Raw genomic sequence first — 21,746 nt, forward strand, 5'->3', positions numbered from 1 at the left:
GTCAAATGCTTTCATAGCATCCAGGGATAGTATCGCCTTAGGTGTGATGTCCTCTTTGTCTGTATCTAGTACGTGCAGTATTCGCCTTATGTTATCATTGATCAGGCGACCTTTTATGAAGCCTGTTTGGTCCGTATGAACTAAAGACGTCATATGCTTTTGCAATCTGATGGCTAATATCTTAGAGTACAGTTTGACATCGGTTCCGAGGAGGCTTAAAGGACGGTAACTACCGCATTCAGTGGGGTCTTTGTCTTTTTTGTGAAGAACTGAAATGAGTGCGGTATTTTGGTGTTCAATGAAGCTTCCCTCTTTGACTGAGTATAAGATCATATTTAGTAATAAGGGTCCAAATATGTCCCAGCAAGAAATGTACATTTCTGATGGGATACCGTCAATTCCCGGAGCTTTGCCGTTTTTCATTCCGAATATGGCCTTCTTGAGTTCTTCTAATGTGATCGGTACTTCTAACTGTTTAGCGTCTTCATCCGTAAGTTTAGGGAGAGTAATTTGATTAAGATATGTGTCTAATTTGTCTTGATCAAAGGTCGTTTCTGAGTTATATAAATCGGAGTAGAATTCTTTGAATGTATCGTTTATTATTTTGGGTTCTGTTACTAGAGCTTGTTGTTTCCTAATGGCAGTTATATCTGCAAATTTTGCATTAATTCTTAGTCGCATGGCTAATAGGTGACTAGGTTTAGAACCTTGGAAGTACTGCTGTTGTCTAGTGCTGCGTATTTGCAATTCCGATTTTTGTCTGTACATTGCTTTGATCTCTGTCTTTAGAATGTTAACTTGGTTATCTAGTCTAGTAGAGTTGTTGTATTTTAAAGAATTAAAAAGCGTTGAGTAAAGCGTTTCCATTTCAGACAGTTTTGTGTTTTGATTTTTGCGCAATATGGAGGTAAATCTATCCGAGAAATCCTTGATCATATTCTTTACCGACATCCATAATATTCTGGGATCTTGCACCGAGTTAGCATTATCTTGTAGGAATACTGTGAGAGCTTCTTTAATTTGTGTAATGAATTCCTTGTTGTTAAGCAGCATCGAATTAAAACGCCATCTTGGGGCCCGGGTAGATAGTGTACCAAATGTTGCTTTCAGGATTAAGTAGCAGTGATCTGATAGCGCATTGGGTGTCATTTCCACTTCGTATTTATCAAATATTCTCGGGGATGCAAAGACGTAATCAATTCTGGATAGTGTGTTGTGTCTCGCCGAACGACAGGAGTACTTGCGGGTCATGGGGTTAAGTGAACGCCATAAATCAGTTACTCCTGTTGATTTCGACCAATCTTTTAATGCTTTAGATGAATTCTTTTGTTCGCTGGAGAAGGAAAGGTAAGTTTTGTCCATCCTTGGGTTCCAAATGGCATTAAAATCCGCACCTATTATATATGAGTACTCGGGATGGTTTAACATTTCTCCTGTTAGTGAAGTGAAGAAACCCACTTCGTACAAATTCGGGGCATATACCGCTGCCAATGCAATTTTCCTGTTATTGTGTATAATCCTAGCTATAGTTATGCGCCCCTCAGCATCCGACCATACCCCTTTCAATTCGATATTTAATTTGCGTCTGACGACTATGGCTACCCCTCTAGTTCTCGTAGCAAAAGAAGAGTGACCAATATTATGGTATATGTTATCCGCTAACGTATTTATGTCTCCCTCTAAAATGTGCGTTTCGCTTAATAGAGCCACGTCCACATGTTCTTTTTTCATCAGTGTAAGCACGCTTTTGCGCTTGTGTTGTTTGTTTATCCCACCGGTGTTCCATACCATTATATTCAAACTAGCCATAGTCTATGCATGTTTTCGTGTAGTTTTTGGTAATGTTTCTGGAGTATGAAGCTACAATAGATGCACATCCAATTAATGAGGTCCCGTTGAGAGCCGAGCTTAAAAACATATATATATACAAATAAAAATCCCCTATTTTCCCCTCTCCCAGAAAGTCGAACATGCCTGTGTTCCAAGAACACATCCTCCGCGATTGACTTTCTCCCATGGTCCACCGGATTGCCCAACCTGAGCATTGTAATCCTAATTTTCCTATGCTCATTGCCATAGGATCTAACATTTCCATTCTATTGCAATAGAATGTCGCTTTTGGTCTTGCACCTTCCCTTACTGTAATGAAGTATTGTGATAAATAACCTAAAGATAAAAATAAAAAATAAAATAAAAAGAGAATAAACCTTTATCGACATATTCCTTTGAACCCTCCACCAACGTGTGGGGGAAAAAAAAAAAAAAGGAAAAGATTGTAGATCAATATTGACACCTTAATGTGAAGAACATTGGAAAAGAATAATGTAAGTTAAAATATATTTAAAAAATATATAGTAATATTGACACCTTAATGTGAAGAACATTGGAAAAGAACAATGTAAGTTAAATTATATTTAAAAAATATAGAGTAATGAGAAGAAAAAATTAAATAAAATAAAAATCAATGGAAAGATATAGATAAGGAATAAGAGATAAATAATTATCAACGTGGAGAAGCCACTAGAACCGATTTAACTGATTAGATAAGATAGAAAAGCAGCGCCTTTTAGCGCTTCAATGTGCCTTTAATGGAGTGATTACTTAAATTGTTAGAATAACCTTGCTGTGCTCATACGTTTATGTGTGGATAATTTTAAAGTATTATTAAGGGCTGATTGCACTTCATTTAATTTATTATCTGCTATGTGTATGCACACCGAATGTTATTGTTAGAGTTGTATGCTTCGTTGTCATGGTGCCTTATATTCTAGAAGGTTGTAGAATATACTAGTGCCTAGACTATTTTACATTCCAGAATGATCTAAGAGACCCAGGGCATTTGAGCGATAAACCTAGAATATTCCAGATAGATCTTTTTGCATTGATATTTATTTGTCCCCTCAGAGACCAGAGACTGAAATTATAATGTATTATGAATCGTATTATACACAGTACACTTTGTTATAGACGACTTGCATATCGATTGCTACTTTGATGAACACAACAATGTCATTCCAACACTGGTGGAATGACCTCATTGATGAACACAATAAAGTCATTCCAACACTGGTATATATTTAGAGAGAGGCTTAACTGATTCCGGCATTTTCGTCATGCTTTGGGTTATTTGCTGCATTTTGATTCAGGAACTCCTCAGCTTCAAAGGGTGTAAATGGACCTGACCTGCGGCCGTTATTGCCCAAGAATGATAACAGCGCCGGATATGCTAGCCTTGGCTTGTGGCCGGCTATGTACAGCTTTTGCATCACATCTTTGTATGGTTGACGTCGGATGATGGCCTCTCTGCTCAAATCTTCGTAGATAAATATTGGTTTATCACCATACTTCAGCTTCCCACGTTGGTTGCGAGCATATTTGATGATTTCATCCCTTGTTGTAGTTTTCCGCAGAGTGACAATGATGACTCTCGGCCCGTTGATATTTTGCCCCTGGGAACCAATTCTGTAAACTTGTTCCACTTCTGGCACTTTGTTTGGATCGGAGTTTTCCAAAATCGTTGATAACTCTTTTGGAAAGTTGATGTCATCGCAGTTCACTGATTCATCAAGCCCCACAATGCGGATGTTATTCCGCCTGTGGTAACGATGGGTTTCTAGTTGCCTCTCCATCACTTCGTTTTTAAGCAATTTTATTTCCCTCCGGTATTCATCTTTTACTTTTTCCATCTCTTCTCCCATCTCTGTCATGCTACCTTCGTTCGCCTTGACTGCTTTTGTGTTTTCTGTCACCGAAATCTCCACTGTCGTGATTCGCTTTGACTGTGCATCGATCGCTTTCTTGACTTCTTCTAATTTCTCATCGATGCGATCGAATTTAGCCTCGATGCGATCGAATTTAGCATCGACGTTTGCCTCGAGCGCCTTGATGTGTGTAATCTGCAGGTTAGACTGTTCTACCATCTGTTCTTTCATCAGGTTAGACTGTTCTACCATCTGTTCTTTCATCAGGTTAGACTGTTCTACCATCAGGTTAGACAGTGTGTTGAAATCGGGTGGATTTCTGCTTTCTTCAGTTGGCGGCATATGGTAGATAGATGCAGTGACGTTGGAATCCATAAATCTGGCTGCTCTCCCTTTCACGGAGCTTGAATCTGTACCTTCTTTTATGTTGGTCTCTATTGACTCTCTTTCGGGGACCGTAATCGATGATCCCGGTAAGTTGTCCTCTTCCTTCTCCTCCTCGGAGCTTGTCGCCGTCGGCTCAGAACCAGCGACGGTTAGGACGCGTCTTTCTCGTTTTTTTACGTCCTGCGCCGTTGAAGTTGCCGTAGTTATTTTCTCTGCCTTCTTTCCACCTTTAACCATATTGTCTTTTGATATGATTAGTAGAGGGTCTTAACAATACATACGATGTGGTCTATTCTCTTTCTTTACTGTCCAAATAATGTTTTTAAACGAAATTAGCGTTAGTGGGAGCGGAGCAATTGCAAAATGCGTGTGCTACATGTTGTAGCTTAACCGGAAGTCATAGTAGTTAGTTAGTTTCTGTACCTTTCTGTGAACGTCTAGAAAAAAACGTGGCTCAATCAGATGAAAAATGGCAGAGCAATTTACATTACAAAAAAGTAACTGTACTTACAGTAGATTTCATTCACGGTTTTTGCTGCCCTGTCAGGGGCGCCTGGTGGTACTAAATCCAGATTGAAGTCTGCAATTGGAAAGAGGAGATTTGTCCCGATCCATAGATGTGTGACTTGGTCATAATAAGGTCATTTATAGGCCTGATATTCTATATTCTATATTCATATTTCAAATAGCATGTGTCCGGATTGCAAAATGCAGTACTGTATCTACAAAACCCCCTGTAAATCATCTGCCCTTTATTCATTTGCTTAGATTTATTGTACACTTGATCTCAAGAAGGCGCTGAATGAGCTCAGTGGCAATTTCACATGTGGTCAATGTTAGCATGGTGTTATTACCTGTCAAAGATTTATTTAAAAAAAAACTTTTAAGTCAGCTTTATTTATGCAATGACTAAAAGCCAACCAAAGTGCTTTACAGGTAGGGCACAATAAAAAACACATACAATGCAGTAACAAATAAAATACACAAAAATTACAGAAAAAGGTATAGTACACTAAGAAAACAAGAGCAAGGTGCAATATAAAAGAGACAAGAAAAATAGATAAAAAGTCCAGAGTAACAGCAAACGTAATGTACAGGTGGCAGGCTAACTCTGGTCAAAGGCCAGGGAAAAAAGGTGCGTTTTAAGCAGCGATTTAAAAGCCTCTAGGCTCTGGGCAGATCTAATGTGGGGGAGGCTATTCCAGAGCCGAGGGGCTGCAGAAGCGAAGGCTCTGTCTCCCCTGGTTTTGAGCCTGGTCCTGGGCACCTCCAGCAGCAGCTGGTCAGCAGACCTTAGGGCTCTGGATGGGGTGTGGTGGCGCAGGAGCTCAGCAAGGTATAATGGAGCCAGCCCATTTAGTGCTTTAAAAACAGTCAGCAGTAATTTAAAATCAATGCGGAAACGGACGGGGAGCCAGTGGAGTGAAGCCAGGACTGGTGTAATGTGGTCACGTTTTTTGGTACCAGTGAGAAGACGGGCAGCCGCATTTTGGACCAATTGTAGGCGACAGAACAGGGACTGGTCAATGCCAACATACAGTGCATTGCAGTAATCTAGCCGGGTTGAAATGAATGAAATGGATTACCCTCTCCAGATCATTCTGGGAGAGATAGGCTTGGTCTTAGCCAGGAGTCTGAGGTGTAACATATTTTTTTTAACCACCGAGCTAACCTGTTTGTAAAATTTAAAAGTACTGTTGAAGATTACTCCAAGGTTTCTGACAGAGGAGCGGATATTGGAGCCCAGAGGGCCTAGGCCTATAGGGCATCGACAGTGGGGTCAACAGAAGCGTTTCCAAATAAAGTTATTTCCGTTTAGGTTGAGAAAATTGGCACTCATCTATGTTTTGATGTCGGCCAGGCAATCTAACAGTGACTGCAGTGTGACCTTACCTTTTGCCTTTAACCTCTTCCACCCGCGTGGTCCGGGGGCCGGACCGCAAATTACATCACGACATAAATCAATCTGTCTAGACTGTCTGACAAAAGTATTGTTTTATTTTTCAAACGTATTCAAGTATAAACATCATAACCATGTCACAACACAGCAGTTATAATGTATATTATCATCAATACGTTAGTTTACCAATAGGTTAAAGTGTTATTAGATAGATTTTAGTTTTAGTTTTTCTGTTGTTTTGGTCGCGAAAGTCGACCATTTTGCGTCGAGAATTTTGCCATTTTGAAGAGGACACCAAGAGCTTTCGTTGAAGTTTTTCCTAACGACACTTCCCAAAGGCCTCTATGGGGCTTCAAGCTAATTACTTCTGTATGAATTTTTTTAATATGTCTTATTACTCGGGATAATAAACCACAAAACTTAACGTTATTGGCATATATGGCAGTGCAGTTCGTTTGTCTCCCCTATTTCTAGCATGTAGCAACAATCGGATTTGATATTAGTTTCAAAATGGTGGCACCCTGGCAAAAATAAAAAAGCTACTATACAGTAGATTTCATTATCTGTTCTTATGCACGCCTAGTGATACTAAATCCAAATTTAACTAGGGCATTTGAAATATATGATTTGGCACAATCCATAAATGTGCGAATTGGCTATAATAAGGTAATTTATAAGCCTGCTATTCTATATTCTATAATAATATTTCAAATTGCATTGGTCCGGATTGGAGAATTCAGTACTGTATCTACAAAACCTTCCGTTTAATCATCTTCCCTTTATTAATTTCCTTAGATTATTTGTACACATGATCTCAAGAAGGTACTGAACGAGATCAGTGGCGGTTTTTCATGTCTGGTCATTTTTAGCATGGTGTTATTCACTGTCAAAGATGCAAAGAAAAATCATAATTCATATTCTCCTAGACACAATATTTCTGACACTCGGAATACATTCACTGAGGTCCATAGATGTCCCTAGATACCAAGAATATCCAAATGGACCTTGTAGAAGTGGAGCAATATTCCATTTACTTAGGTATGTATTTTAGGCGGATTTTCAGAAAATAGGGCTCCGGGCTTAAGAGGGTAATATGTTCTTAATTGTAATACATTTGATCCTAGGTCTTAAATAATGGTTTTGAAATAGGACCAATAATACACAACAATGTGCAATTTTGAAAATAATGCACAATGCATTAACCCTTTCCCCACCAATAACGTTGTACAACGGGTTTCAAGTTCATGCAAATTCTGCCAATAACGGCGTATGACGTGATTCTGGTCATAATTTCATATTTTCGCCATGGTATTCATATTTCACTCACGGAGCCTTGTCGGATGCTGTGTGAGCCAGCACAACTCTGCAACGCTTCAATACTGCCACCTGGTGGCTGATCGGCGAGTTGCAACCGGAAGTGGATCTCTTGTGATCCCGGTGCGTCTCCCTATTCCGTCCGGCCACTCGTTTATCGTCGCAGGACTCAATACACACACCGTGGATATGGATCTTTGCCATAACTCAATAATCTACATGATTTGGGCGTGTATTAGTAATATACAAACCGGAAATGGATCGCCTAGATCCCCACCACATAACTGGGATATGTTTGCTCCACTCTCAGCGCCCAACGGTACGAGGAGACTGACGTGAGTTTCAGCGTTTTTGTTTATCATTTTCGATACAAACTGCTCTGATCAATATATCACCCATACTACATGAAGCATCTAACGACTATCACGGAATTATAAGCGACCCCCCCCCCCCCTCCGTTCACCCGCGCATGATCAGTCATACCGTTTAGGACCATGTACAGTTGACATTTTTAATATATCGTCGATCGGTATCAAACTGCATTTGATGATCTAATATATGCATTTGTGCCTATATCACACATTCTGGGAAATACTGCAGAAAACGATAAAAACATATTTATACTCTAGACGGTATTTTCGTATGAATGTGTGAATGAAAAAGTAAAACGTTCCTACATCCTGAACGATAGATAATCGATGTTGAATGGGCCATAGTAATGTCAATTTAGCAATACAATTTAAAAAGTTATAGCCCTGCAAAGAAGGTGAACATCTCCATAGACTTACAGTGCTGGCAGAGATCAAACAGCAATGGATATAAGCGTGGCAGAGAATGGGTTAATTTGTGGGGTTTGCCTCCACCAACTGCATAATTTTTCGATAATCACATATTATTATCCCGCCACTTGCTAAAGACCAGACAAATTTGCCATTTATTCATATTTTCTACATACATTTTTCTAAGAAATATGTTATTTATGCTTTGCTCACTGCTGACTTTCATTATAGTCCCAATGAGCTGATGATTGCTGATGAATAACTGATTGAGGCAATGAGTTGCTGGTTGGTTGGTTGTGTGTGTGTGTGTGTGTGTGTGTGTGTGTGTGTGTGTGTGTGTGTGTGTGTGTGTGTGTGTGTGTGTGTGTGTGTGTGTGTGTGTGTGTGTGTGTGTGTGTGTGTGTGTGTGTGTGTGTGTGTGTGTGTGTGTGTGTGTGTGTGTGTGTGTGTGTGTGTGTGTGTGTGTGTGTGTGTGTGTGTGTTCGTGTGTGTGTCAGAGCTGTCCACCTTCTGTGGTGCTGGCGATGAATGTGCTTTGTGTGTGTTGGAGCTGCTGTGTGAGCGGTGTGTGTCGGAGCTGTTCACCCCCTGTGGCGCTGAATCTGCACACCACAGATCAGCCTTTTGTTTCACTCATCCGCCGGATGTGTTTACTGTAGTGCAGTACGTGGTGGGGTCATCAATCTGACCGCTGAAGGCCCCGTGTAAGAACCCACGGTCGGCCACCACACAATCCCGATAATCCAACATCACGAGTCAAATCAAGTCAAGTCAAATTTATTTATAATCTCATACAGGGAGGCAAAAGTGCTGTACATAAAAAAAATATATAAAAAGAGAAGGCAGAGCATAAAAAAATAATGATTCTCTGGAATAAAAAAATATATATAAAAGGTGTGTGGCATAGTAGCAGAATGCGGCTTCACCACATTTTGTTTTGGTCCTAGCAACAGTTTGCAGACCAATCCCTGATGACCTAAGAGGTCTAGAGGGCTCATAGTGTAGAAGCAACTCAGATATGTATTTAGTAGCAGCATTTTAAAGCAAATTCTATGACACTGGTTGCCAATGTGGAGATTTAAGGACTGGTGTGATGTGTTTAGCTTTCCTCGTCCTTGTTAAACCTCTAGCAGCAGTATTCTGAATGAGCTGCAGATCACTGTTTCCCATACAAAGGTTCTACTTTCCAATCAAGCCACTGATTGTCATTTCATAATACTGTACATACAGACCAGCAGACCATACATTTTAGAAGCTATGACATCTAGTTATTCTGCTCTGCGTTCGACACTGTGGCGACTCCTCTCGCGAGCTATGCTGTTTCCGTGTGCAGTGAAAACTCTGCTTATTTGAATAGACACGCTGCTTGGACTCATTGCATCCAGACTGTGATTGTTGTTGTACTGTAGATGTTATGGTTTGTAACCGACCCCAATCGCACAACACAAGACAGGTATGATGGTTTGCCAAGAAACAGATATTTATTGAGAGACAGGGAAAAAAGGGCACTGTCCCTTTAAGGGAGAACACAAATACAGGAATATAACAAGAGGGGAAAAACTAGGTGCCTTTAAGAGGCGGGCAGGAAAAGGGTACACTAAGGGAAGGTTAATGAACGCTAGGGGAAACATTAAAGGAACGCTAGGGGAAGGTTAAGGAAACAGAGGAACTAGAGACTAGGAGATGTCGGGACAAGGAGAGCTAGGGAACAGGAGAACTGGGGACTAGGAGAACTAGGGACAAGGAACTAGGTGGAACTAGAAGGGGAGAACTTGGGACCAGGAACTAGGTGGAACTAGAAGGGGAGAACTAGGGACAGAGGGGACTGAGGCCCGCGGAGGCGGGCTGGGGACAGGGAGGAACTGGGGACTGGTGGGAAAACATCTGGGCCGCTCTGCAGAACAGAGGAGAGGGTTAATATTCAAAAGGGAACAAACAGAGCAGATGCAGAACAGTCCAAATAAACAAAGTAACAAAGTAATAATATCTTCGTGTGACAAACACACAGGGGGAGATGTAATGTCCAAAAATACTATCTAAGTGAGAACAAAAACAGAGTGGGAGATGAAATGTCCAAACTACTAACTAAGTGAGAACAAAAAAGGAGGCATTACGCTGGGTGAGTGACTTAACAATCAAAACTCACCCAAGCGTAATGGTACAGGAACAGCAGCGGGACGAGGGCAAGAGGCATTACGCTGGGTGAGTGACATCACAATCAAAACTCACCCAGGCGTATGCGTAATGGTACAGGAAACGCAGCGGGACGGGGGCAAGAGGCATTACGCTGGGTGAGTGACATCACAATCAAAACTCACCCAGGCGTATGCGTAATAGTACAGGAAACGCAGCGGGACGGGGGCAAGAGGCATTACGCTGGGTGAGTGACATCACAATCAAAACTCACCCAGGCGTATGCGTAATGGTACAGGAAACGCAGCGGGACGGGGGCAAGAGGCATTACGCTGGGTGAGTGACATCACAATCAAAACTCACCCAGGCGTATGCGTAATGGTGCAGGAACAGCAGCGGCGGCGAGGGTGTCGCCACCGGGTAGCTGGCTGTCCGAGCCGAGGAACAGAGTGCTGGAACAGCGGCGGTGGCGAGGGTGTCGTCAACCGGGTAGCCGCTGTCGGAGCCGAGGAACAGAGTGCTGGAACAGCGGCGGTGGCGAGGGTGTCGTCCACCGGGTAGCCGCTGTCGGAGCCGAGGAACAGGGTGCTGGAACAGCGGCGGTGGCGAGGGTGTCGTCCACCGGGTAGCCGCTGTCGGAGCCGAGGAACAGAGTGGCGCGCCACACCTTGGTGTGCACGTCGGAACCGAGAGACGCCTCGGGGTGCGTCTGCGAGGAGGAGTGTGCCAAGCACGAGGATCTTTGGAAGATGCGCGTTGCGCGCTGGAGACTGGAGAGCGTGCCAAGCCCTTGAAGATGCGCGTTGCGCGCTGGTGACTGGAGAGCGTGCCAAGCCCTTGCAGATGCGCGTTGCGCGCTGGTGACTGGAGAGCGTGCCAAGCACGAGGATCCTTGGAAGATGCGCGTTGCGCGCTGGAGACTGGAGAGCGTGCCAAGCACGAGGATCCTTGGAAGATGCGCGTTGCGCGCTGGAGACTGGAGAGCGTGCCAAGCCCTTGAAGATGGGCGTTGCGCGCTGGTGACTGGAGAGCGTGCCAAGCCCTTGCAGATGCGCGTTGCGCGCTGGTGACTGGAGAGCGTGCCAAGCCCGAGGATCCTTGGAAGATGCGCGTTGCGCGCTGGAGACTGGAGAGCGTGCCAAGCCCTTGAAGATGCGCGTTGCGCGCTGGTGACTGGAGAGCGTGCCAAGCCCTTGCAGATGCGCGTTGCGCGCTGGTGACTGGAGAGCGTGCCAAGCCCGAGGGTCCGGGAGATGCGCGTTGGTCTAGATGTGCGTCAGGACGAACAGCTGCGCTGGGGTCTGCAGTGGAGCGCTGGGGTGCCTCCCGTGGAAGTACAGGGAGCGCAGAACAGTCTCCTCCACAGGCTACGGCGACAGCAGACGAAGGCTGGAGCAAAACATCTCAAGGCTGGAGAAATCCATATACAGCATTGGTAGACCAGAGGATCTCCCGAAAGAGTCTAGATGTTAGAGAATATGACTCAGCATGAATACAACACGACCCCACGCCGAAACGAGGGGAAGAGCCCTGGTATTTAAAGCCCACAGGGGAACTAATTAGCCTGCCACCACAGGTGCGAGAGGTAATTGATAATAGTCCAGGTGTGGCCACTGAGAGTAAACGAGAGTAAAGAACGAGAGGGTGGGGGCTAGAGAGAGTGAGTGAGAAGGGAATTTCTAACAGTAGGCTTAAAGAAAACAGAGAAAGTTGGTGAGCAGCGGACAAAACCTCACAGTACCCCCCCCTCAACGGGAGCCACCCGGCGACCCAAAACAAATACAGACAGAGTGGCAGGGGGCAAAACAAGACAAAAACAAAAGGTACTGGCCAAGCCAGCAGGGGAAGCCACCACAAGAGTGGGGCTAGCAAAAGAGACAGGGTCGCCGAGGGGTAACTAGGGTAGCAGAGGGGCAACAGGAGGAGCTGAGGGGTAACCAGAGGAGCTGAGGGGTAACCAGAGGAGAAGAGGGGCAAGCAGGGTAGCTAAGGGGCAACCAGAGGAGCTGAGGGGCAACTAGAGGAGCTGAGGGGTAACCAAGAGGAGCACCGGGAAAAGGGCTAGCAGAGGGAAGGTTAGCTGCCAGGGCACTGATAGCTACAGGGCCTATGCTAGCTGTACTGCTACATCAACATAGAGGCTGCGCAAGCTGCCGGAGCCAGGCTAGCAGAGGGAAAGGGTAGCTGCCAGGGCACTGATAGCTACAGGGCCTATGCTAGCTGTACTGTTACACTAACATAGAGGCTGCGCTAGCTGCCGGAGCTAGGCTGGCAGACAGGGCTGGACCAGCATGAGAGAACAAGCTAGCTGGAAGGACAGTCCTAGCTGTGTGAGAGAAACTGAACATGCTAGCTGAAGGGGCAGTCCTAGCAGTGGGAATACTGACCTTGCTAGCTGAAGGGCAGTCCTAGCAGCGTGAGATAAACTGACCTTGCTAGCTGAAAAGGCAGTCCTAGCAGTGGGAGATAAGCTGACCTTGCTAGCTGAAAGGGCAGTCCTAGCAGTGGGGAGAGAAACTGACCTTGCTAGTTGAAAGGGCAGTCCTAGCAGTGGGGATGGTACACAAAAAAGTGGAGGCCATGCAGAGGGACCGGGTTAGCTGCTTGGGCCTGGCTAGCTACAGGGCCTATGTCAGCTGCAAGGCTGCATTAACATAGAGGCTGTGCTAACAGCCGGGGCCAAGCTAGCAGACTGGGACCATGCAGAGGGAAACTGGGTTAGCTGCCAGGGCATGGCTAGCTACAGGGCCCATGCCAGCAGCAAGGGCTGCATAAACATAGAGGCTGTGCTAGCAGCCGGGGCAAAGCTAGCAGACAGGGGCTCTGCTGAGGGACTGGGTTAGCCGCCAGGGCATGGCTAGCTACAGGGCCTATGCCAGCAGCAAGGGCTGCATCAACATAGAGGCTCGGGGCTAAGCTAGCAGACAGGGGCTCTGCTGAGGGACTGGGTTAGCTGCCAGGGCATGGCTAGCTACAGGGGGGTCAAACAGGGCTAAACGGGAAGCAAACAGGGGAGCTAACCGGGGAGACTAACAAGCTAAACAAGGGAGCTAAACAGGACTAACAAGGAAGCTAGAGGGAACAAGAAAAAAAAAAGGCAAACTCAACATACACCGTCTGTGCTGGCTGGGGTCGTCGATTTGGTGGGGTCGTACTGTTATGGTTTGTAACCGACCCCAATCGCACAACACAAGACAGGTATGATGGTTTGCCAAGAAACAGATATTTATTGAGAGACAGGGAAAAAAGGGCACTGTCCCTTTAAGGGAGAACACAAATACAGGAATATAACAAGAGGGGAAAAACTAGGTGCCTTTAAGAGGCGGGCAGGAAAAGGGTACACTAAGGGAAGGTTAATGAACGCTAGGGGAAACATTAAAGGAACGCTAGGGGAAGGTTAAGGAAACAGAGGAACTAGAGACTAGGAGATGTCGGGACAAGGAGAGCTAGGGAACAGGAGAACTGGGGACTAGGAGAACTAGGGACAAGGAACTAGGTGGAACTAGAAGGGGAGAACTTGGGACCAGGAACTAGGTGGAACTAGAAGGGGAGAACTAGGGACAGAGGGGACTGAGGCCCGCGGAGGCGGGCTGGGGACAGGGAGGAACTGGGGACTGGTGGGAAAACATCTGGGCCGCTCTGCAGAACAGAGGAGAGGGTTAATATTCAAAAGGGAACAAACAGAGCAGATGCAGAACAGTCCAAATAAACAAAGTAACAAAGTAATAATATCTTCGTGTGACAAACACACAGGGGGAGATGTAATGTCCAAAAATACTATCTAAGTGAGAACAAAAACAGAGTGGGAGATGAAATGTCCAAACTACTAACTAAGTGAGAACAAAAAAGGAGGCATTACGCTGGGTGAGTGACTTAACAATCAAAACTCACCCAAGCGTAATGGTACAGGAACAGCAGCGGGACGAGGGCAAGAGGCATTACGCTGGGTGAGTGACATCACAATCAAAACTCACCCAGGCGTATGCGTAATGGTACAGGAAACGCAGCGGGACGGGGGCAAGAGGCATTACGCTGGGTGAGTGACATCACAATCAAAACTCACCCAGGCGTATGCGTAATAGTACAGGAAACGCAGCGGGACGGGGGCAAGAGGCATTACGCTGGGTGAGTGACATCACAATCAAAACTCACCCAGGCGTATGCGTAATGGTACAGGAAACGCAGCGGGACGGGGGCAAGAGGCATTACGCTGGGTGAGTGACATCACAATCAAAACTCACCCAGGCGTATGCGTAATGGTGCAGGAACAGCAGCGGCGGCGAGGGTGTCGCCACCGGGTAGCTGGCTGTCCGAGCCGAGGAACAGAGTGCTGGAACAGCGGCGGTGGCGAGGGTGTCGTCAACCGGGTAGCCGCTGTCGGAGCCGAGGAACAGAGTGCTGGAACAGCGGCGGTGGCGAGGGTGTCGTCCACCGGGTAGCCGCTGTCGGAGCCGAGGAACAGGGTGCTGGAACAGCGGCGGTGGCGAGGGTGTCGTCCACCGGGTAGCCGCTGTCGGAGCCGAGGAACAGAGTGGCGCGCCACACCTTGGTGTGCACGTCGGAACCGAGAGACGCCTCGGGGTGCGTCTGCGAGGAGGAGTGTGCCAAGCACGAGGATCCTTGGAAGATGCGCGTTGCGCGCTGGAGACTGGAGAGCGTGCCAAGCCCTTGAAGATGCGCGTTGCGCGCTGGTGACTGGAGAGCGTGCCAAGCCCTTGCAGATGCGCGTTGCGCGCTGGTGACTGGAGAGCGTGCCAAGCACGAGGATCCTTGGAAGATGCGCGTTGCGCGCTGGAGACTGGAGAGCGTGCCAAGCACGAGGATCCTTGGAAGATGCGCGTTGCGCGCTGGAGACTGGAGAGCGTGCCAAGCCCTTGAAGATGGGCGTTGCGCGCTGGTGACTGGAGAGCGTGCCAAGCCCTTGCAGATGCGCGTTGCGCGCTGGTGACTGGAGAGCGTGCCAAGCCCGAGGATCCTTGGAAGATGCGCGTTGCGCGCTGGAGACTGGAGAGCGTGCCAAGCCCTTGAAGATGCGCGTTGCGCGCTGGTGACTGGAGAGCGTGCCAAGCCCTTGCAGATGCGCGTTGCGCGCTGGTGACTGGAGAGCGTGCCAAGCCCGAGGGTCCGGGAGATGCGCGTTGGTCTAGATGTGCGTCAGGACGAACAGCTGCGCTGGGGTCTGCAGTGGAGCGCTGGGGTGCCTCCCGTGGAAGTACAGGGAGCGCAGAACAGTCTCCTCCACAGGCTACGGCGACAGCAGACGAAGGCTGGAGCAAAACATCTCAAGGCTGGAGAAATCCATATACAGCATTGGTAGACCAGAGGATCTCCCGAAAGAGTCTAGATGTTAGAGAATATGACTCAGCATGAATACAACACGACCCCACGCCGAAACGAGGGGAAGAGCCCTGGTATTTAAAGCCCACAGGGGAACTAATTAGCCTGCCACCACAGGTGCGAGAGGTAATTGATAATAGTCCAGGTGTGGCCACTGAGAGTAAACGAGAGTAAAGAACGAGAGGGTGGGGGCTAGAGAGAGTGAGTGAGAAGGGAATTTCTAACAGTAGGCTTAAAGAAAACAGAGAAAGTTGGTGAGCAGCGGACAAAACCTCACAGTAGATGAGAACTATTGTATTGCACTGCACTATTGCAGTATTTTACTTGATCTATTCTATTTGACTAACTATTATATTGCACTGCACTATTGCACTATTTTACTCTGTCTATTCTATTTTACTCTTGTATGTGCATCAGTATAAAGTATGTCTATTTTATGTGTATCTGCCTATTTCATTATTTTATATGTCTATTTTATGTCTATCGGTGATAATCAAACCATAAACAAAGAGGCCTATTAAGATGTTAGATCCTAATATGAAAAACAATGTGATTTAATGTTCTATGCATTATCTTGACTTTGTCTATTTTATGCAAATGTTATGCTTATTCTAAGCTAATGTCTGCACTTAATGCATTGCTCTTGGTCTCTACATTTTGTGCTCATTTTATGCCTGTATTTTTCTTTACTGCTGTGAAGCACTTAGCGCTGCAATTCTTGTATGAAAGGTGCTATACAAATAAAGTGTATTATTATTATTATTATTATTATTATTATTATTATTATTATTATTATTATTATTATTATTATTATTATTATTATTATTATTATTATTATTATTATTATTATTATTATTATTATTATTATTATTATTATTATTATGTGTGAGCCAGTGCCACTCCTACCAACAGCCACACAAGCATTGGTTTACAGAGGAGACACGTTGTGGAGAACAAAACCACAGTAGGAATGACTTATATCCACAACTTGAATCAGTTTGGGGGACCATGTTGATATGAACAGAAGGTTGTGGAAGAAAGACTGATAATACACAACGAGGTGTGCGATTATTGAAAATGATGCACAATGCAGGGTCTAATGTGTGGGCTTTACCTGCAGTATGTATCCATAATCACACACCTTGCAGTGTATTATCCCGCCACTTGCCAAATACCAATAATATGAATATATGAATATATAATATAACATAATATATGTGCCATTTATTCATATTTTCTACATAATTTCTTTTTATAAATATGTTCAAGTGTACAAAAAATCTAAGCAAATAAACAAATGGCAGATGATTTACAGGTTTATTTGTAGATACAGTACTGAATACAGTACTGAATTTTTAAATATGAATATAGAATATCAGGCCTATAAATTACCTCATTATAGCCAATTCATACAACTATGGATCGGGCCAAATCTCCTCTTTCCAATGGCAGAGTTAAATCTGGATTTAGTACCACCAGACGCCCGATATATGGCTGAAAATATACACTTTGACTTTGCTGTTTTGATAGGGTTAGGGTCTTTAGTACTCTGGGCTACTTTTGAAAAATAAACGCAACATTACTTAATACGGACTGTATTGATCTATTTATGATGTTAAATAAATCTTGTTCTGGGTCGATCGGGCTTAAGAGGTTAATGTCATGAAGAGTGAGACCTGGGGCTGCAGATTGTTCCAACATTGTTGCCAGTTCACTGATGTAGATGTTAAACAGTGTTGGACTCAAACGGCATCTCTGTCTCACTCCATGCTCACTCCAATTCTGCCCTTTTGGAGCCAATTCTACATTTATTGTAACTGTATTTTACACATACAGTGATTTAATAGCATCATAAGCGTTACCCTTTGCACCACCTTCAATATATTTATGGAAAAACCTGTCATGCCATATTGAGACAAATGCCTTTTTAAAGTCTATAAAATGTCTCTCTCTGTCTCTGCCTCTCTCTGCCTATCTCTGTCTCTCTCGCGGCCTATCTCTCTATGTCTCTCTCTCTGTCTCTCTCTCCCTGTCTCTATCTCTATGTCTCTTTCTCCATGCCACTCCCTCCCTGTCTCTCTCTCCCTGTCTCTCTCTCCCTCCCTTTCTCTCTCTCTCTCTCTCTCTCTCTCTCTCTCTCTCTCTCTCTCTCTCTCTCTCTCTCTCTCTCTCTCTCTCTCTCTCTCTCTCTCTCTCTCACTCTCACTCTCACTCTCTCTCTCTCACTCTCGCTCTGTCTCTCTCTGTCATTCCATCTCTGTCTCTCTCTCTCTCTCTCTCTCTCTCTCTCTCTCTCTCTCTCTCTCTCTCTCTCTCTCTCTCTCTCTCTCTCTCTCTCTCTCTCTCTCTCTCTCTCTAGGTGATGTTGGTTGGAGACTCAGGAGTAGGTAAAACTTGTCTTCTGGTTCGTTTTAAAGACGGAGCTTTCCTGGCCGGCAGCTTCATCTCCACCGTGGGCATCGACTTCCGGGTGAGAACACATGCACACACGCACGCACACACACACACACGCACACGCAGACACGCACACACGCACGCACGCACACACACACACACACACACACACACACACACACACACACACACACACACACACACACACACACACACACACACACACACACACACACACACACACACACACACACACACACACACACACACACACACACACCTACACACACATGCACACACACACAGGTGAGAGAGAGGGGGTGGAAGAAAGATGGAAAGAGTAAGAGAGAGACATAGATACATTGTGTAGACTTTGAGAGAGATAGAGAGAGAGCGAGAGAGAGAGATAGACATAGAGATACATTTAGTAGACTTTAAGAGAGATATATATATATAGAGAGAGAGAGAGCGAGAGAGAGAGAGATAGACATAGAGATACATTTAGTAGACTTTAAGAGATATATATACATATAGAGAGAGAGAGAGAGCGAGAGAGAGAGAGATAGACATAGAGATACATTTTGTAGACTTTAAGAGAGATATATATATATAGAGAGAGAGAGAGAGCGAGAGAGAGAGATAGACATAGAGAGACATGTTGTAGACTTTAAGATATATATATATATATATATATATATATAGAGAGAGAGAGAGAGAGAGAGCGAGAGAGAGAGATAGACATAGAGAGACATGTTGTAGACTTTAAGAGAGTGAGACATAGTTCGAATCCGGCTGTCGGCGTTGCCTCCGGCCTGGGCCGGCCGTCATACTGGCTCAATTGGCAGAGTCAGCGGGTGGAAGACGATGGTTGGTAATCTGGACGTTGTGGACAGCGACTCCTACAGGTCGGTTGGGGGACGCCTGCACAGCAGAGACAGGAAATGGCGGGGGCAGTGTGAGCCTCCCACACGTTACACCTCGCCAATGAGAGTCCGCGCTGGCAGGTGAAAAGATGTGACAGGCTGCCTCCTCGTGTACCGGAGGGGACACGTGATGCAAGGCTTCTATCCTCCCTACAACCGACCAGTGGGGGGCATATGCGAGCAATGTTCAAGACAGGTGGGGAGAATTGGAAAGCAGCGAAATTGGGATGGGAGAAAAATAGAAAAATAAGGAGAAAAAGTGGATAAAAAAAGAGAGTGAGACAGAGAGAGAGAGAGAGAGAGAGAGAGAGAGAGAGACATGTAGAAACATTTTGTATACTTTAAGAGAGAGAGAGAGAGAGAGTGAGAGAGAGCGAGAGAGAGAGAGAGACATATAGTATAGACATATAGAGACATTTTGTAGACTTTAAGAGAGAGAGAGACAGAGAGAGAGAGAGAGAGACATATAGACAGAGTAATTGTGGGCTGACCTTCCTATGCGCTTGCAGGTGAGGTGTGAGTATTCTATCTCGTTTGTTATCTGTCGTCTGTTCACCAGGGGCACGCGGCCTCTACGTCTTTATCCATGAGAGCGCTCCGCTGTTCACCTCACAGCGCCGCAGAAGAGCGCTCCCTTCAGAGCCTCAGATGAATTTAGACGGTTATTCGTCTGGATAATTCAATTGGCACCACGTGCACACAAACATGCACACGCTGACGCACACACACACACACACACACACACACACACACACACACACACACACACACACACACACACACACACACACACACACACACACACACACACACACACACACACACACACACACACACACACACACACACACACACACACACACACACACTGTGCCCACAACACACACACAGTCACACAGAGAGTATTATTAAATCAAACCTCCTATCTCAAACCCGCCACTCCTCCACCTTCGGAAAGCTGAGATAAATCTAATCAACTAGGTGCCCTGTGTCACCTTCTGCAGCAGCTTGACAGTCTGCGGTGCTGCTTATATACATATATAAGAGAGAGAGAGAGAGAGAGAGAGAGAGAGAGAGAGAGAGAGAGAGAGAGAGAGAGAGAGAGAGAGAGAGAGACAGAGATGGAATGACAGAGAGAGACAGAGCGAGAGTGAGAGAGAGAGAGAGTGAGAGTGAGAGTGGAGTAGAGAGAGAGAGAGAGAGAGAGAGAGAGAGAGAGAGAGAGAGAGAGAGAGAGAGAGAGAGAGAGAGAGAGACAGAGAAGTTGTATTTCTTTTATTTTTGATGGAGCTCGGCTAGCTGCTCCCTACTGCCTCCAGTCTTTGTGCTAAGCTAGGCTAGTGTGCGCCTGGACACCTCTGAGAGATGCAACTGATATCAATCTTCTTGTCCGACTCTGGGGAAGATGGCAAATAAATGTACGTGCCAAAATGTTGGATTGTTCAAACCTCATAATCTTTAACGACAGTCTGCGAGATGAACCTCAAATGGCATTTCAAGCTACATTTTCTTTTATATATATATATATTAATCAATTGTGATTAATTGTGATTAATCACACAAAATGGTAAAGGGATATTTTCCAAATGTTTAATACTCTTATCAACATGGGAGTGGACAGATATGCTCACTTTATGCAAATGTAGTTTTATTTAGTTTAGTCAAATAGTAAAATAAACAACCAAAATGAAAAATATTGGCCAGAAAAACCAACATACTGCATTTAGCATAACATGAATATGCTGCAAATAATCTTAACATGGCCAAGCAGAACAACAGATGGCCATATTGACCAGCTAATTGTAACATTGCTCATTATGTAGACAATGTATTGCCTACATAATTCAGGCAATGTAGTGTCCAACTTTACTCTTATAAAACATCCCCTTTTTTAAGCATTAAATGCATCGCAAAAACAGACACATTGTACAATTTTTCCATTACTCAAAGATCATTCCTTGGATCCCTCACACTTCTGCTATGTGGAATCAAAACAGTGTCACAAATCACACTGAATGGAGTCCAATGGGTTCCTACCGACTAATGTTCTTTCGTACAGTAAAACTGAAGTTCTCTCCCCCTCTCCCTCTGTATCCAATGCATATCTCTCTACCCCCCCCTCCCTTGTGTGTCTCTCTCCCCTCTCTGTCACACACACAGACACACATGCATCTGGAGAACTGAGTGTGTCTCTGTGTGTAACTGAGGGGTACAATTCCCTGACTGTATTAATCAAGTACTGATATCATTAATCACTACCGTCTATGTACTCCTGGCCAATACTGTACATAAGTATTATTAGATTGGAACACTCCCACAATAACACGGTTTTCCACACAAAATACTCGGTTAGAATATTTATTACATAAAAGGGAATATTGTTACATAATATACTTTGCTTAGATTGCGCTTATAAGGCAAATAGAATGTGCAGGCAAATCAATAGTAAATATTAAGTAATTAGATCTAGGTACCCTGGGATAGGGTGTACTACCGGTTGTAAGCCAGCAGAGGGAGGCAAAGCTCTAGGCAAGTCAATGGTTCAAGGGGGCGATATCACCCCTGGAGCAGCGGGGAAAGCAACCTGGTCCCAGGATGCGCGCCGTGTAGGTGAGAGCTGTGGAGTCTCTGGTACGACAGAAACGGGCTTGAGTGATGGTCTCCACGGGCACGTGGATCCCACAGCAGTGGGGTAGGCGGTTCTCTGCTTCCAGCAGCGTGGTGACGAATGAAGAATAATAATCCTTGCCCGGAGAGTGGCACTGCGGGCGGGGTGTAAATCCCCCGTGGTGCTGCTGCTCCGGTGTAAATCCTCCGGTGCGGTAATGCACGGCTGAACTTGACGTTACTATACTATTAGCACGGGCAATAAGTGCTC

General features: G+C 45.2%; 1 protein-coding gene across 2 annotated transcripts in view; it reads left to right on the plus strand.

Annotated features, from left to right (window-relative positions):
* The window catches only part of rab26 (RAB26, member RAS oncogene family), a 471,946-nt gene that overhangs the window by 85,515 nt on the left and 364,685 nt on the right, over positions 1–21,746 (plus strand). The window contains exon 2 of one of the 2 annotated variants that reach the window (XM_084323367.1): positions 17,911–18,021. The exons of the other annotated variant lie outside the window; for it this stretch is intronic. Within the exon in view, the coding sequence (XP_084179493.1) occupies positions 17,911–18,021 (111 nt within the window). The remainder of the gene's footprint in view (positions 1–17,910; positions 18,022–21,746) is intronic. 2 annotated transcript variants of the gene reach the window in all.

Source organism: Notolepis coatsorum (assembly GCF_963971535.1).
Source record: "Notolepis coatsorum genome assembly, chromosome: 10".
Lineage (NCBI taxonomy): Eukaryota > Metazoa > Chordata > Actinopteri > Aulopiformes > Paralepididae > Notolepis > Notolepis coatsorum.